Below are 18303 nucleotides of genomic sequence, written 5' to 3'. Positions count from 1 at the left end.
CACGACCAATCACACCCGGTCATCTTTCACAACATGTGTGAGATGTCATCAGATTATTTGTGTCCTATTTTTATTACTTTTACTATTATTTCAGTCACTGTGTCTGTTCATGTGCCAGCTGAACTGTTACTGTAGTAACGTAAAAAGTGTCACCAGGTGGCAGGGCCTACATTTGAAGTACGGTCCGCAAACTATGCAAGTCATTGAATCCTCCACAGGAAGTTGCTGCAAATGTTTCACAATAAAAGCCTATTTAGAAAATGAAGGGATTCTCTCAAGAAACAAACATTAACATAATTTGGCAGTTGTTTTAATAAGCACTTAATAATCCAGTTTACAGTGATGTGACAGCAGGTCGTTAAAACTGCATTACATTCTCACTATAGGGCTGGATGATATATCAATAAAATATATCGATATTTATCTTTATGAGTATAACAAACTTATTCTAAAATCATAATATAATCAAACTTATTTTGCTAGTCTTTATTATAAGATCACATCATAATAATATCGAATTGTCCAGTCCGATATTTCTCCATGATTAAAAAACAAATCATTATATCCTCAGAAATAAATCCATAAAACAAATGATGATTTAAAAATCCTCCAGCAGTCGAGACAAACAGAAAGAAAACAGGGTTCACCAAATATTTAATAATTTTGGACTTGCAAGTGTGAGTTTGTCATTGATGTCAAAAGTTTTAAAAACACAAAATCGGATTTATTTTGTTCAGACTGCTGTGATCATAAAAAAAAAAATCCACAGACTCCTCAAATATTTTAACAAAATTGCACAAATTTTTCAGATATTTTCACAGCAAAATCAATATTTTAATCCCAGCAAGTACTTAAACTAAGGGAAAGGGGGAATTCCTGTTTTGTATTCAGACTTTTATTCAAAATGTTCTAAATTCATTAACAAGTTTATGAAATAATGTGATTATATAAGTTTATGAGTGTTTGTATTTTTAGAAATGAACAAATGTCACAGTAACTTAAAGTCTGAATACAGCAGGTTATACTTTATGCAGCTACTTGACGTGTTTGATTTTATAAATGACACACCGAAAATATCTAAAAATCGCACAGCATAAAAATGATTGACATACAGTTTATATTCAGTAACATATATATATATATAAAAAAAGGAGTATTACATCAATATTTACATACAGCAATATGTGTAACGTTTTAAATAAACAGCTTATATGGAGCAGTGAGTGAGAACATACAGTTATAATCGAAAAAATACATGGCTCTTTCCTTCCCTGTGATTGGTCAGTTATAATGCTAGCTAACATCAGATGTCTTTAATAACCACCAGCAACCTGAGATCAACCCGTGTTTCCCTTTAACACTTAAGACTATCGTTAACCACATTAATGTAAAGGATTCGTCTCAAAAATTAAAATGTTGTTGGGACACTTTATTTTAAAAAGTTGCCAACAGGTCACAAATTGAACAAAATATCAATTAACAATAGAGTTTAGCCAATAAAATAAGCTTCCCTGTAGTCACAGCACATAACAGGTACATTTCCTGTTCATTAAAATATGTTCTTTGTGTCTTGTTTTTCCTGTAGTTGTGTCAGCATTAAACTTCCATAAACTGGTCACACTTACAGTCTGACAGTAAGTCAAGAACGTGATATAAAAACAGGGATACTGAAAATCTCTCACATCATTTATGTGTCGTCTTCACTTTTATACATTTCTGTATTTTTCTTGTATTGTGTGATGTGTAGCTGATGCTCTGTGTTAACTCAGATAGTTTTGATAATGTCAGAATGAGCTAACGTAGCATCGTTTCTTCTCTATTGATCAGACGGATGTCATCGTCTCTTCAGCGTCCGGTGTAGATGAAATCTGAGGAGAGACCAACAAACAGAGTTTTAAGGTCAGTAAAAATGCTTTGATGAATACAGTTAAGTTAAAATATACTGCAAGTCTTTACAATTCAGTCTGTGAATATTTTGTTTAGTGTGTGGTTACTTATTTACTAAAGTAATTAGTTGAATGTGTACTTGTTGATGTTACAGTGAGGTTTTGAGGTTGTCTCACCTCGGCAGTACTCGGGGTTGAAGTTTTCATAGATGGGGTAGAGAGGGTTCTCCTGTTCACTGCGATGTTTCCGGGCTCTCAGGACGTCCCGTACACACTGGTGCAGGAACGCATACTGGCACTGAAGCACACACACAGGAAATGAGTTATAAAGTGTAATGGCTATGATGATATTTAGGATTATTATTAAAATTTTACTGATATTCTGAAGGAAAAAAGTGTTACATGGTTTGGCCCTATAATTACTATTTTTTTAATCCTAGTTTGGCACTTTAGTCACTGGAGTTTTAGCCTTAGTTTGGTCCTATAATTACTTGTCTTTCAGCCTTAGCTTGGTGCTATATTTTCTGTTTTTTTAGCCTTAGCTTGGTCCTGTAGTTACTGGTGTTTTAGCCTTAGTTTGGTCCTGTAGTTACTGGTGTTTTAGCCTTAGCTTGGTCCTGTAGTTACTGGTGTTTTAGCCTTAGCTTGGTCCTGTAGTTACTGGTCCTGGTCTTTTCGCTTGACTGGTCCTATATTAAATGATGTTTCAGGCCTAGTTTGCTCCAGTTGAGGGAGGCAGGGTTTGTGTGTGACAGAGTGTAGCAGTGTGGGGAGTGTACCTCAGTCTGGACCATGTGTTGGCGGTGCAGGCGGAGGTCAAACACACAGCCGTACAGGTCAATGTTTCCTTTAGAGTCCAACTGCTGCAGAACCCGATCCAAGGCGATGAACGTCCCCGTACGGCCAACACCAGCACTGACAAACACACACACACACAGAATAAACCATAAAGCAGCATATCCTCATTTAGAAGAGGCTAGAAGATTTTTACTAAATAATTAAGTACATGACTATAGAAATAGTATGTGTTTTGTTGGTTTGATTAATCACCTAATCGGCCAATTGTCTCAGCTGTTGTTGACTCCCAGTGAGGTTTTTTTGTCGGACTCTGGTAAGCTCAACAGCACAGAGGTCCACAGAGGTCACACTCACACTCTTGTGTCCTACCTGCAGTGCACGATGGTTGCTCCGGTGCTGGGTGATCGGTCCACGTAGTCCCGGACCGTTCTGACAAACTGGATCAGGGACTGGGTGCTCTCTGGGACTCCATGATCGGGCCACACAGTGTAGTGGAAGTGACGCAGCACCCGAGGGTAAGTGCAGCTGCTCTCCTGTCAGGATTAATTGATTATATATTAATAAAAAATGTATATTTAGCTTAACTATCAGGAGACAAAGCATCAGTGCAGTGAGGTACAGTCAGAGATAAAGAGCAGGTACCGAGGTAATCTTGAACTCTCTGATGGTCCATTCAGGCAGGACGGACTCTGACAGCATCTGAATAACCAGGTCACCATAGTACAGAGGCTCTCTGTCTGCAGGCCAGTACTGATCACACTTCACCTGCAACACAAAAATTCATCCTTCACATATTAAAATACTTTTCAGTAATACAGTTCCTTCATCATGTTTTTAAATGTTCGCTCTGTAACATACAAAAAAGACCCATTTATTCAGTTGTAAAGTTGCATATTTTTTCTTAATCATATCATTGTAAACTGAATATCTTTTATGCTCTCACACGTGCCCTGTTTGGTTCGGTTCAAACTAACTCAAGTTTGTTTGCCCCTTCAGTGCAAGTCGTTTGGGCACTGTTAAACAATAATAAACAATAAAAATAGTCTCTGATTAATAAAAATAGGTGTTAGTAGCATCCACAGTAATTTATTTTATTATGTTAATATTTAGTCTCCTATAAACTTGCTGTTAATCTGTCAGAAGTAACTTAAAAGCTTGATAAAAAGTAAACGTTGGAAAATTGTTCACTTCTTACTCAGGCTGCAAAATGATGGTAACAGCTACAGATGACAGCAGATATTTTGTCTAAGGCTTTTTATTCTTCTTGTCTTGTCTTTTCATCTGGGGATTAAACGAATTTCCAGCAAACTGTCTATTAGATTTTGATATTTATGTACTGGCCCCCCAAAACAAACCATGGAAATGGTCCCATAATGAAAAGGCTCCAGATATCAGAGTCTGGCCTCTTGATGTTGAGATATTTTACTCTTGACCAGGACAATAAAACAAAGAGACCCAAAATTAAACTGTCAGTGACTCACCCGCCCCTTCTCCACACACTGCGTCACCATGACGACATTGTAGACGCCGTGCTCCCACACCATCCGCCAGAAATCGTCCTTAGTGCCGGGCAGCGGGCCCTGGGTGGCAATGTACTCCCTGCGGTAGTTATTACCCTGCACACACATGTAGAAGAGAGATATTAGCACTGTGTGTGCAAATGTGTGCGTGTGTGTGTGTGTGTGTGTTAAATATGTGTGAGTGTGTGTGAACGTACAGGTATGTAGCTGGCATTGATGTAGTCAGAACAGGGGTCGTCCTCCAGGTACGTCAGCTTCACTCTGGTAGAATCATCTACAGAAAACACACATTATTTATTTACATGAGTTTAATAACGTACAGTTAGTTGCTAGTTTGGGAAGTCTTAGTGTTTATTGTAATCTGCTTTGTTAAAGCACAGGTTTAAGGCTTTTAATGTAATAATTTAGAAGCTAAAGATATTTTAATATTTATTTCTTAAGCTGCTAAATGTTCCACTTTCACTGAGCTGAAATGCAACGAGTGATTAAATGATATATTTTGGTGGTTTGAGTTGAAGGTGTGAGAAAGAATAGTGTCAGTAACATTGTTAACACTGTGCTACATTACAGAGAAATACAAACTGTACTAATGAACCTTCATTAATATAGGCCTATATTTTATCTCCAAGTGCACGTCACACACTGAGCGAGCCGCCTGTTAATGACGCTGTGGGCTAATGGGCATGTAGCTACTTCCATGTTTCAGATGATACGTCATGTTTGTAGTCGACCAATGAGGATGAGTTTACATATCACCTTGGGTTCGTCCTTCACCTTCTCAAAATGATCCCACACTTTGGATTTCCTGCCCGACATGTTATTAACTAGCCTGTGGAATAACCGCAGGTACCAGCCCTGGAGGTTAACCTGACTCCTGTCTGACTGCTGAGCGTGGACACTTCCTGTGTCTGTCCTTTCAAATGATAGGTTTGGATTTATTGACAAGGCACAGCTCCTTATAGAGTTTCACATTTGTTTGAATAATGTCACATCAAACTCTCTCAAAGCTCCAGCTGACATTTTTAAATCGTACTTTTGGCTGGGCAAACAGTTTGAACCCCAAATATATTTAATGTACAAAAATATGAAACAGAGAAAAGCTCCAGTTAAATAATTGTTTTAAACTAACTCGTCCGCTGCAGCAAACTAACAACACTCAGCTTTCTTCTTCTAAATGACACCAGCTCTTATCACGTTCAACAGCTTTTCAGAGGCTTTTATTACTGTAAGTGAGAATATTTGTTTAAATGTGAAGAGGTTCAGCTATGACTCACACACACTGAAGAGGATGATCCATTTTACTATATGACTGTGTGTGTGTGTGTGTGTGTGTGTGTGTGTGTGTGTGCGTGCATGTGTGAGAGATTAATTATAGAGCTGTAAATTTATCACCTCAAGTCACAAATTATATTTTTCTGTTCGTATAGAAAATTGGCTGCAGTTACACATGACTGACACTTAATTACTTTATTCACACTGTGATACTGATGGATACATAACTCTGTAACACACACACACACACACACACACACACACACACACACACAGATGTCAACTCCTCAGTTAGATTGAAAAACACAGTATTGTGTCATTTTCTGTAGCCATAATTAAATAGATCCTTAATAATTCGTTGTAAAATTCTAAACTAATCTTTGAGCATTGTCGAAGCAGAGATCGCAGCGTTTGACAGGCACCAAAGAAGAAGAGAAACAGACAGGAAGAAGAATTATGATGGCCGTCATTGAGTTAAAAACAGAGAATGATATCTAAACATATGGTCTTAATTTAACTAAACTGCATTTCCTGCTACAGCACGAACCGTCATCTGCATGTTAAGTTGTGTAGTTATTAATGTTTTATCACCTCGCGGCTCGACCCACAGACTGGTGCATCGCTGTTGCCATGGGAACACGTGCCGTCTCATTCATTAAAGCTCTTAACGATGTCATCATTATAATGATTTTCACATTGATTGATCAGTTTATTTTTTTTCTCACTGAGGGACTCGATGGCGGGAGACTATCTCTGTAACTTTGTTATCATAAAATGTATTTCTAGGCTCAATTTATGTCATTTAAGTTTTATATAAATACAGTTTATTTAATGTTAATGATTCGAGAAAACATTTAATCATGCAAACATGTAACTAACATGGCAGGATGTTGTTGTAGCGGTTCTTCCCTCGGTTCTCCGGCAGTCGGGCGACGTCCATCGTCTGGTTGCGTCCAACATCCTTCAGATCCTGAACAAACAAGAGATGATTCAGTGAGTCTCAAGTATTTTGACTTTAAAATTAAATTTCTGAATGTGTTTTTTTTTATTCAACAGATGAAGCCAAACTTCTGAAGTGTGGAGTGCCGTCTGAACACCAGCAGCAACCAGAGGTGACATGTAAGTGTATTTCCACTTTATGCTACTTTCTTCTTCTCCATCTCACCAGTCAATATTGTATTTCTTACTGCACTACATCTTTTCAGGGGTAAGTTTTTCCTCCCCTTTCTGAAAACCATGTATCTCCAGATGTGTTGCTGTTGACTGTCTGTGATAAACTGAAGGAGGAAGTGTTCATTTATGTGTTGAGAAAATTCTCTTCCTTCTGAAGCTGAATAAACTCTTTAAAAACCCTTTTAGATCAGCTGGAAAAGTAGTCGTCACAGAGCTAAAAACAAGATGTTTTTTCTGACTTTTTAAGCCCAGTTCAGACCAAAGATTGACAACAAGACGATTTGAAACAGGCAGATACTTGTAATGCTCCATTCTGCAACGTTATAAAAACCTGCTGCTTCACACCAAGTCACCACGATTAAACTCCCCAACAGGATATAAAGGAGCTTAAATGAGCACAGTCTTAAAGTACGTTGCATTTTACAGCTGTAGATGTTTAAAAACATTTTACTGATAATACATACTTTTACTTAGGAAAGATTTTGAATGCAGTGAAACAATTTGCTGTAACTAAATCTGATCACAGAGCAACTTTTACCTCAAACTCCTCAGACAGCAGGTAGTTGGAATCGGCCTGCAGTTTGGTCAGGTGGGACTCAAAGTGACAGGCTTTGATCGGACTGGACACAGACAGTTACGAGATATGAAAACAGACATTGTTTGAAGCCAATAACAGATATTTCCAACAGTTTGAATATTTTGGTGTTAAAATAACTATCAATTAAGATCTGGTGCAACAGAAGAGATTCTCACCTGGTGACTCGGCGATTGCTGCAACAAGAAGAAAGACAGTCAGCTTATATTTAAGCAGCTATTACACAGGCAGGTTATGAGTCATGTGTCACAGAGTTAATAGTTTTTAGAAAGTTTAGGAGTTAGATTAATAATTATTTGTCTTTTTTTTAGACAGGTGTAAACATGTATATTTATGTGGTTATAAAAGGTCACAACAGAGGGCATTTTAATTCTGGAAATGTTAACATGACCAGACAATCAGCAGGTATACAAATTATAATTCTCGATTTATTAGAGTGATGTAATGTTTTCTCAGCATTGTAATTACTTTATCTTTTAAAACATTTGTCAGTGTTTGAGCCTTCACTGAAAACAAGAAAAAACTAATGAAACAAAATTTTCAGTCACAATTTGTCCACAGTCATTTATTAAAATAAGTTAAGCAGCAGACACAACATGTAGCAGCAATCTGACAAAAATAATTTGAAATATTTAAAAAATAAATAAAATAAATAAATTAATTAATTAAAGCCCAGCCAATATAATATTTGAGGGTTTTTTTTAAAAGGATGATATATTGGCAGATATTTAATTAACACATTTTATTTGTACAGTCTGTTAAATATTATCTTTGCAAAAACATTTTTAATTGTTTGATTATAATATTGTTCAAAAAGTGGAAAAATTGAGAATTATTTTCAACATAGAGTAAATTTCATGATTGTGCGGTCCTGTGAGGCATCTTTTCTACCGAAGTGCTAGAAAGCTTTTGAAAAACATAACAGTATATCCCAAGATATATAATCATTTTTTATTTGTACAGTCTGTTAAATAACTTTTTTTGGGTGTTGATGTTTTTAGAAAAATGTAGACATTTCAAATGATTATTTTTAAACATATAGGAGTAAATTTTATGAATGTGCACTTGTGTTATAAGGACAACTTAAAGCTGTTATGAAGCACAGAGAAGCTCAGAAATAAAAACTTAATGAGTCGTGATGAACACATAAACATCTGCACACAAACAAACAAACACACACTCAGGTTATTAAACAGATGCTGTGTACTGTGGTGTCTGAGTGATGAGGTCATCTGAGAGAGAGACAATACTTTTGGAAGCTAATACCTCACACACTCACATATTGGACGTAGGAGGTATTGAAAATGAAAGACTTTCTCACACACATACTGGAGAAAAACAATTACACACTCAGTTACCTCCTGACACCCAGGTATAATCCTGAGGCCGGTACTTCTTTCCACATATTCATCCTCACCACTGGATTCTCCTGAACAGCCCTGCACACATAAACACACACGTACAGATACACATTAGAAAATATCTGCACCAAACAAACTGTTTAGAGTACCTGTAGACATAGCTGTTGTTGGGAATGTTGTAGACAGATTTTTTTGTGATAATGTAGCTCCGGTTGTAGTTTTTACTGTCCTAGTTTTAGTGATTATATATATTTAATGTATGCATTTAATAGCAAGAAATACTCCAATATGTTTAACACTATAACATGCATTTTTATTACATACTATACGATGACTTTGTTTGACATATCATACTGTGACTTTTTTTGACATACCATATGGTGACTTTTCCGACATATTATACGATGACTTTTTTGGACATACTATATGATGACTTTTATGTACATACCATACTATGACTTTTTTGACATACTACTATGATTTTTTATGACATACCATACTATGACTTTTTATGACATACTATACTACAACTTTTTATGACATACCATACTGACTTTTTTGACATACCACTATGACTTTTTTGACATACTACTATGACTTTATGACATACTATACTGACTTTTTTGACATACTACTATGACTTTATGACATACTATACTGACTTTTTTGACATACCACTATGACTTTTTTGACATACTACTATGACTTTATGACATACCATACTGACTTTTTTGACATACTACTATGACTTTTTTGACATACTCTACTACAACTTTTTATGACATACCATACTATGACTCTTGACATACTACACTATGAATTTTTCGACATACTATACTATGATTCTTTTGACATACCATACTATAACTTTTTTGACATACTATACTATGACTTTTTATGACATACTATACTATGACTTTTTTGACATACTATACTATGACCTTTTTTTGGATTTTCTTGTGTATTTTTTTTTCCTTTGTTTTTAATGTTTTAATCACATACTGTACTTTTATATCATCTCAGTCAGGCATAAGCCTGGAGGGAATTGTACATTTGGTCATGTATTTCTGAGTGAGTGTGTGTATTCATCTGTCCGCAGCTCATCTTGCAAACTAATGGACCAAGCAGCTTCATATTTTATGTGCATGTGTATGACTATGCTTAAGGACGTCTTGTGGTTGTGATGATTCATAATAGTTTAAACGTGTTTTAATTGACTGTTCAATATCATCATATCCACCAGGTCCAGCTGTGACCCTGTTTTGTACTGTTCACCACAGGGGGTCAATCTCACACCAGGAGCGTTTCAGAAGCAGAGGGTTATGTCTGCCTGTTTTTGTAGACTTACAGATTTGTTTGATTTGGTCACTTCTCCTCTTATCTTCTACTACTACTATAAGTCTGTTATTACCATATGTCATTAAGTAAGCAGAATGTGTAGTTAATGGTTTCCTTTTCTCGTCTGTTTTAGTTGTGTTTATCGTTGTTATTTCCGACCCCCTTGTGCTGTAGCCTGCTCACGAAGTTAATAGACTTCAAAGTCCAGTTATGAATCCATGGATGGAAGATTTCTAGCTGTCTTTAAGTCATTTAAAACACATTAATCCTCACAGACAGTGCCTGTTAGCAGGGAAATTCAATCTGCTCTGTGCAAGGCGCCGTGACTCAAAAAATAGACGAGGCATGTATTTTTATTAGCTTCTGAAATGTACTGTGATGTGCTGCTAAATTACAGGAATTGTCAAGAGTGGCCACTATCAGCTTGGTGCAAAAGTGCATTTTACTGAGTGTACTTTTCTTGTTGCATACTTCGTTTTTTGTTTTTTTAATTACAGTGGCGGGTGTTTCTGCGTTCTTTCTCAAATCCACAACAGTCTCAGTGCTCTAAAGATAGTGAAGATGGTTGTAGATTTAAGGAAGCAAGCAGCCCCACCCACCACTATATCTCTGTGTCATCTCCCCAGTTGATGCTGGACCTTCAGTGGGAGCTGAACATTGGCACCTTCATCAACAACTTCCTGCAGCAGTAAAGACAGTGGTGCTCTTGTACACTGCCATCATCGAGTCCATCCTCAACCAATTACGCTGCTGCTAAGGACTAGCAGAGTGCAGCGTATCATTCACTTTGGGGAGAAAGTGATTGGCTGCAATCTGCTGTCCCTCCAGGACCTGTGGCAGGCAGGGAAGATTGTGGTCGACCTCTGGACCCTGGACGCAAACTCTTTGAACCACTCCCCTCTGGCAGGAAGCGGTCCATTGGGACTAAAACCTCAGGCCACAAAAAGTTTCCTTTCATCTTAAGCAGGCCTCATCAAAGACACCCACTGACACTAGGCTCTTTGGACATCTTTTAGACTGTCATCTCCGTACATGATGGGACATAAATTCTCTATACAGTATACTGAGATCTTTGGCACATTCTTGCCGTTCAAAAACTGATGAAAATGTCATAGTATAGTATGTCGTCCTAAATGCGCTAAAAATGTCATAGTATAGTATGTCGTCCAAAATGTGATAAAAAAAAAAAGTCATGGTATAGCATGTCGTCCTAAATGTGATAAAAATGTCATAGTATAGTATGTCGTCCTAAATGCGATAAAAATGTCATAGTATAGTATGTCGTCCAAAATGTGATTAAAAAAAAAAGTCATAGTATAGCATGTCGTCCTAAATGTGATAAAAAAAAATGTCATAGTATAGTATGTCGTCCAAAATGCGATAAAAACGTCATAGTATAGTATGTCGTCCAAAATGTGATGAAAAAAAAAATGTCATAGTATAGTATGTTGTCCTAAATGTGATTAAAAAAAAAAAAGTCATAGTATAGTATGTCGTCCTAAATGTGATAAAATTGTCATAGTATAGCATGTCGTCCTAAGTGTGATTAAAAAAAAAGTTATAGTATAGTATGTCGTCCTAAATGTGATTAAAAAAAAATGTCATAGTATAGTATGTCGTCCTAAATGTGATAAAAAAAAGTCATAGTATAGCATGTCGTCCTAAATGTGATATAAATGTCATAGTATAGTATGTCGTCCTAAATGTGATAAAAAAGTCATAGTATAGCATGTCATCCTAAATGTGATAAAAATGTCATAGTATAGCATGTCGTCAAAAATGTGATTAAAAAAATGTCATACTATAGTATGTCGTCCTAAATGTGATATAAATGTCATAGTATAGAATGTCGTCCTAAATGTGATAAAATTGTCATAGTATAGCATGTCGTCCTAAGTGTGATTAAAAAAAAAAAGTCACAGTATAGCATTTCGTCCTAAATGTGATAAAAATGTCATAGTATAGTATGTCGTCCTAAATGTGATAAAAATGTCATAGTATAGTATGTCGTCCTAAATGTGATTTAAAAAAAAAGTCATAGTATAGCATGTCGTCCTAAATGTGATATAAATGTCATAGTATAGTATGTCGTCCTAAATGTGATAAAAAAGTCATAGTATAGCATGTCATCCTAAATGTGATAAAAATGTCATAGTATAGCATGTCGTCAAAAATGTGATTAAAAAAAAGTCATAGTATAGCATGTCGTCCTAAATGTGATAAAAATGTCATAGTATAGTATGTCGTCCAAAATGTGATAAAAAAAAGTCATAGTATAGCATGTCGTCCTAAATGTGATAAAAATGTCATAGTATAGCATGTCGTCCTAAGTGTGATAAAAAAAAAAGTCACAGTATAGCATTTCGTCCTAAATGTGATAAAAATGTCATAGTATAGTATGTCGTCCTAAATGTGATAAAAATGTCATAGTATAGTATGTCGTCTAAAATGTGATTTAAAAAAAAAAGTCATAGTATAGCATGTCGTCCTAAATGTGATATAAATGTCATAGTATAGTATGTCGTCCTAAATGTGATAAAAAAGTCATAGTATAGCATGTCATCCTAAATGTGATAAAAATGTCATAGTATAGCATGTCGTCAAAAATGTGATTAAAAAAAAGTCATAGTATAGCATGTCGTCAAAAATGTGATTAAAAAAAAGTCATAGTATAGTATGTCGTCCAAAATGTGATAAAAATGTCATAGTATAGCATGTCGTCCTAAATGTGATAAAAATGTCATAGTATAGCATGTCGTCCTAAATGTGATAAAATTGTCATAGTATAGCATGTCGTCCAAAATGTGATTTAAAAAAAAGTCATAGTATAGTATGTCGTCCTAAATGTGATAAAAATGTCATAGTATAGTATGTCGTCCTAAATGTGATAAAAATGTCATAGTATAGTATGTCGTCCTAAATGTGATAAAAAAGTCATAGTATAATATGTCGTCCTAAAAGTGATAAAAAAGTCATAGTATAGTATGTCGTCCAAAATGTGATAAAAATGTCATAGTATGTCGTCCTAAATGTGATAAAAAAAAAAGTCATAGTATAGTATGTCGTCCAAAATGTGATAAAAATGTCATAGCATGTCATCCTAAATGTGATAAAAATGTCATAGTATAGCATGTCGTCAAAAATGTGATTAAAAAAAAGTCATAGTATAGCATGTCGTCAAAAATGTGATTAAAAAAAAGTCATAGTATAGTATGTCGTCCAAAATGTCATAAAATGTCATAGTATAGCATGTCGTCCTAAATGTGATAAAAATGTCATAGTATAGCATGTCGTCCTAAATGTGATAAAATTGTCATAGTATAGCATGTCGTCCAAAATGTGATTTAAAAAAAAGTCATAGTATAGTATGTCGTCCTAAATGTGATATAAATGTCATAGTATAGTATGTCGTCCTAAATGTGATAAAAAAAGTCATAGTATAGTATGTCGTCCTAAATGTGATAAAAAAGTCATAGTATAATATGTCGTCCTAAAAGTGATAAAAAAAAAAGTCATAGTATAGCATGTCGTCCAAAATGTGATAAAAATGTCATAGTATAGTATGTCGTCCTAAATGTGATAAAAATGTCATAGTATAGTATGTCGTCCTAAATGTGATAAAAAAGTCATAGTATAGTATGTCGTCCAAAATGTGATAAAAATGTCATAGTATAGTATGTCGTCTTAAATGTGATAAAAAAGTCATAGTATAGTATGTCGTCCAAAATGTGATAAAAAAGTCATAGTATAATATGTCGTCCTAAAAGTGATAAAAAAAAAAAGTCATAGTATAGTATGTCGTCCTAAATGTGATTAAAAAAAAAAGTCATAGTATAGTATGTCGTCCAAAATGTGATAAAAATGTCATAGTATAGCATGTCGTCCTAAATGTGATAAAAATGTCATAGTATAGTATGTCGTCCTAAATGTGATAAAAAAAAAAGTCATAGTATAGTATGTCGTCCTAAATGTGATAAAAAAAAAGTCATAGTATAGTATGTCGTCCTAAATGTGATAAAAATGTCATAGTATAGTATGTCGTCCTAAATGTGATGAAAAAGTCATAGTATAGTATGTCGTCCTAAATGTGATAAAAATGTCATAGTATAGTATGTCGTCCTAAATGTGATAAAAATGTCATAGTATAGTATGTCGTCCTAAATGTGATAAAAATGTCATAGTATAATATGTCGTCCTAAAAGTGATAAAAAAGGCATAGTATAGTATGTCGTCCAAAATGTGATAAAAATGTCATAGTATAGTATGTCGTCCTAAATGTGATGAAAATGTCATAGTATAGTATGTCGTCCTAAATGTGATAAAAATGTCATAGTATAGTATGTCGTCCTAAATGTGATGAAAAAGTCATAGTATAGTATGTCATCCTAAAAGGAGTCTCAGTGTTTGATGTGTGTTTTTGTGCACTCACACTTTGCGGAGTCTCTGTCTGTAGACCAGCAGAGAGACGACAGCCACCATCATTCCAATCAGGAACATCCCCGCACTCAGACCCTCTACGACGCCACCTAAAGGCTCTGATACACAACAACACACAGTGAACCCCTCGCTAGATACATGCATGGTGTGTGTGTGTGTGTGTGTGTGTGTGTGTGTGTGTGTGTGTGTGTGTTACTCACCTGATTGTGTCCTGAGTGGGGCGGACAGGTAAGTGTCAGTGAAGAGCGGCTGAGGAAACTCTCGGTGGTTTTCATCAAACAGTCTGGTGAAAGCTCGGACACTCAGCCTGAACACACACACACACACACACACATATAAATACACACTCCACAAACTGCACATGGAGAATTGTGTGTGTTTGTGTGTGTCATACCTGTAGGAGGTTTTGGCTTTCAGTGGCCCGTCACAGAAGCCACCGTAGCTGTCGCTCAGGTAGAGGTCGTCGTCATGGTAACGGTCACAGGTCCCGCCCAGCCGATCCCCTCCAGCCCCGAGGTTCACCTCCACCACCTGATCAGATATTGACTGAGTAAGATTGATTTGATACACACAAAATAAAAACACCAACATGTACAAACAGATTTATATCTGCAGTGATATTTACAGAGCTGTATTTGGATGATTTGTTAAAGATTTTATTACAGGAATTATTGTCCCGTTGTAATCGAGGTGTTTTCACTACATTTATTTCTAGTGCTACAGAAAATGTTGAAAAATAAATAAAATATATATATATAGTATGTCCCTCACTCAACTGAGCTGAGAAAAGGATTTGTTATTAGTGTTAATTTGAGTTTGAACGCTGTTAGCTATCAGAATCTTAAAAAGCGTCTTCTGAACTCTTCTCGTCACCTGGCCGCCGGCGGTCTCTGTGTCCTGTGGACAGCGGCTGGCGAAGTAGGCGGTCTGATATGCTCTGACGGAGGAGTTACTGATGTAGTCGCGGTAGGAGGGCAGAGGGTGGCGCTGCTCCGGCTGCAGCATCTCATTGGCTGTCAGGAGAGATAAGAACAGTCAGTGGACGAGCTGACCGTGTGTCAGTACAGTCTGACCTAAAAATCCTGCTGACAGTCGGTCAGTTACAAACTGAGCTTCAACAAAGACGTATCATCAGTGGATTCACGTAAAGTATTTAAAATGTGTGTTCGTACCGTCAGACTCGGCCACGATCACGGCGAAGTATCGCACGGCTCCGTTGGCGTCACTGAACCAGGAGCAGTTGAAGCGAAACAAGATGGAGGACGACGTGACCTTCGACGTCTTCTCACTGACACGAACACTGGAGGGCGGGACCGGAGGGCCTGAAGGAAACAGATTAGACTAATCAAATCAAATAAAGAAAACAGCAAAACTTTATTTCATCTCATCGTAACTTTATTTCTGTTTGTTCATTTGTTCTAACCCCTGTTTTTACTGTATGTACTGCCCAGCTCTGTGTTTGTTTTTTTGTCAATAAAGGTTATAAAAAAGTAAAGATTAAAATTATGAGAAAGCAAAAATTTAAACTTCTAAGTCACAATTTATTATCTCTGTAGACATAGATTTGACGACAGAGTCCAAACAGATGAACTGTCTCAGCTCTCTGTGTGTGTTTCTCTTCTGCTGCTCTCGTCTGTTTGTAGGTGAACTGTTACTAATAAAAAAACGTTCTTGGGGATTTTCTGGAGTCGTCGCCTTTTTTATTTCTCGTTCTTTTTCTGTTTGTGTCTCCCAGTCCAGTTGTGTCGGGATGATTTATATTTCAACACAGGCAGAGAGGAAGAGGAGGAGAAGAAGGAGGAGGAGGAGAAATGGACGTGAAGAGAGGAGCAAAGAAAAGGGTTGTAACGAGAAGAAGGAGGAAAGTTTTCAGAGTGTTTTGGGGTCACAGAAACTTTTTAAAAGAAGTTCAAACTTGACCTGGTTTTAGTTTCATAGTTTTATTGTGAAGTGGAGATCACTGCCTCAGTCACCATATTTTAACAGACATTGGTTGTTACTAAACAAACCAACTTCCTGTCTGCGGCTCTCAAATACACAGTTAGTTTCAAGATTCACCTTAGAATTCTGTGACATGACCCCGCTAACAGCTTAATATAACTCATTTTATTCATTTTCCGTAACCACTTATCCTGGTGGGGGTCGCAGGTGTGCTCGAGCCTATCCAAATAAACTGGGGTTATTACTATTTATTTCATCTGTAAAGTGCTGATGCTGTGACCTCGTTTCATCACTGACGAGTTGTTTTGACTAAGAACGGGAAACAGACTTTAAAGTTAGTGAGTGAATCCTGCTGCTCTGCGTCTGTTTAAATAGGACAGGTGGTCATCTGGGACACACACACAGCTTTTATTTAAACACCAGACTCAACTACAGCACCTGAGGGTGTGTGTGTGTGTGTGTGTGTGTGGACTCACGGTCTATCATGGTAACAGTGGTGTGTGTCGCTGGCAGACTCGTCTGTCCGGCTGACGACACTCGGACCGTCACCGAGTACTTCCTGTACGCATCCAAGTGGTCCAGCGTTACCGCGGTGACGCCCTCTGCCAGCCGCAGCGCCGAAGTCAGCTCTCCGTCGTCATGGCGACGACACTCGACCTCATAGGAGTCAAAGTCGGAGAGAGGAGGCGACCAGGAGCAGGACAGGGACGAGGACGAGAGAGGGTAGCAGTGGATGGACTTCAGAGGGGACGGACCTGAAGGAGGAGACGAGGAGAGGAGAGGAGAGGAGACAAGGAGAGAGCAGAGGAGGCAAGGAAAGAGGAGAGGAGAAAATAGGAAACAAGGAGAGGAGGCCAGGATACAAGGACAGAAAGGAATGGAGGAAACAAGAGTAGAGGAGACAAGTAAAGGAGAGGAAAAAAAGGAGGAAAGGAGACAGGAGAGGAGGAGAGACAAGGAGGGAGGAGAGGAAGCAAGGAGAGTAAATGAGGCATCAGGAGGAGAGGAGACAATGAAAGAGGAAGGGGATGCAACAGAGGAGACGAGGAAACGAGAGAGGAAAAAAGGCAAGGAGAAAGGCGAAGAGAGGAGGCAAGGAGAGGGCAGAGGAGACAAGGAAAGAGGAGAGGAGAAAAGAGGAAACAAGGAGAGGAGACAAAGAAGGAAAAGAGGCAAGAGAGGAGACAAGGAGAGGGCAGAGGAGAGGAGACAAGGAGAGAGCAGAGGAGAGGAGAAAAGAGGAAACAAGGAGAGGAGGCCAGGATACAAGGACAGAAAGGAGTGGAGGAAACAAGAGGAGAGGAGACAAGTAAAGAAGAGGAAAAAGGGAGGAAAGGAGAGGGGGAAAAAAAGGGGAGAGGAGAAGAGACAAGGAAGAGAGGAGAGGGAGTGAGGGGCCAGGAGGAGAGGAGACAATGAAAGAGGAGGGGAGAAAAGAGGAAACAAGGAGAGGAGAGGAGACAAAGAAGGAAAAGAGGCAAGAGAGGAGACAAGGAGAGAGGAGAGGAGACAAGGAGAGAGGAGAGGAGAGGAGACAGTGAAAGAGGAGGGGGAGGCAACAGCGGAGACGAGGAAACGAGAGAGGAAAAAACGTAAGGAGAGAGGAGGGGCAACAAGGAGACAAGATAGGAGAGGAGAGGATTTAAGTAGAAAAGAGGAAATGAGGAGTCAGGAAGAGAGGAGATGAGAAAAGGAGACAAAGGAAAGGAGAGGAGACAAGGAAAGACAATGAGAGGATAAAATATAAAAGATAAGGAAACAAGGAGAGATGAGATAAAGAAGGGAGAGGCAGAAAGTGAAGGAAAAGAGTGGAGAGGAGAGTAGGAAGGGAAATGAGATGAGTGAGGAGAGGAAAGGAAGGAGAGAAGGAGATGAGATGATGGAAGAAAGGAAAGGAGGAGAGTAAAAAAAGGAACAAGGACAGAGGAAAGGAGAAGAGAAGTAAGGACAGAGGGAAAAGTAAAGTTAAGCAAAGGAGATAG

General features: G+C 37.6%; 1 protein-coding gene across 1 annotated transcript in view; it reads right to left on the bottom strand.

Annotated features, from left to right (window-relative positions):
- Window positions 1–294: 294 nt before the first annotated feature.
- Window positions 295–18303, bottom strand: part of ptprb (protein tyrosine phosphatase receptor type b) — a 48428-nt gene continuing 30419 nt past the window's right edge. Inside the window, exons 24-40 of the mRNA XM_049566372.1 lie at window positions 16798–17076; window positions 15553–15702; window positions 15254–15393; window positions 14775–14911; window positions 14581–14687; window positions 14373–14478; window positions 8603–8683; window positions 7403–7420; window positions 7188–7269; window positions 6356–6446; window positions 4402–4478; window positions 4166–4300; window positions 3327–3449; window positions 3054–3217; window positions 2666–2801; window positions 2064–2184; window positions 295–1868 (exon numbers count right to left, since the gene is read on the bottom strand). Of these exons, the coding sequence (XP_049422329.1) occupies window positions 1846–1868; window positions 2064–2184; window positions 2666–2801; window positions 3054–3217; window positions 3327–3449; window positions 4166–4300; window positions 4402–4478; window positions 6356–6446; window positions 7188–7269; window positions 7403–7420; window positions 8603–8683; window positions 14373–14478; window positions 14581–14687; window positions 14775–14911; window positions 15254–15393; window positions 15553–15702; window positions 16798–17076 (1970 nt within the window). The 3' untranslated portion in view covers window positions 295–1845. The remainder of the gene's footprint in view (window positions 1869–2063; window positions 2185–2665; window positions 2802–3053; window positions 3218–3326; window positions 3450–4165; window positions 4301–4401; window positions 4479–6355; window positions 6447–7187; window positions 7270–7402; window positions 7421–8602; window positions 8684–14372; window positions 14479–14580; window positions 14688–14774; window positions 14912–15253; window positions 15394–15552; window positions 15703–16797; window positions 17077–18303) is intronic.

Source organism: Epinephelus fuscoguttatus, linkage group LG22, assembly GCF_011397635.1.
Source record: "Epinephelus fuscoguttatus linkage group LG22, E.fuscoguttatus.final_Chr_v1".
Classification (NCBI taxonomy): Eukaryota; Metazoa; Chordata; class Actinopteri; order Perciformes; family Serranidae; genus Epinephelus; species Epinephelus fuscoguttatus.
This window is presented reverse-complemented; position numbering and strand designations above follow the sequence as displayed.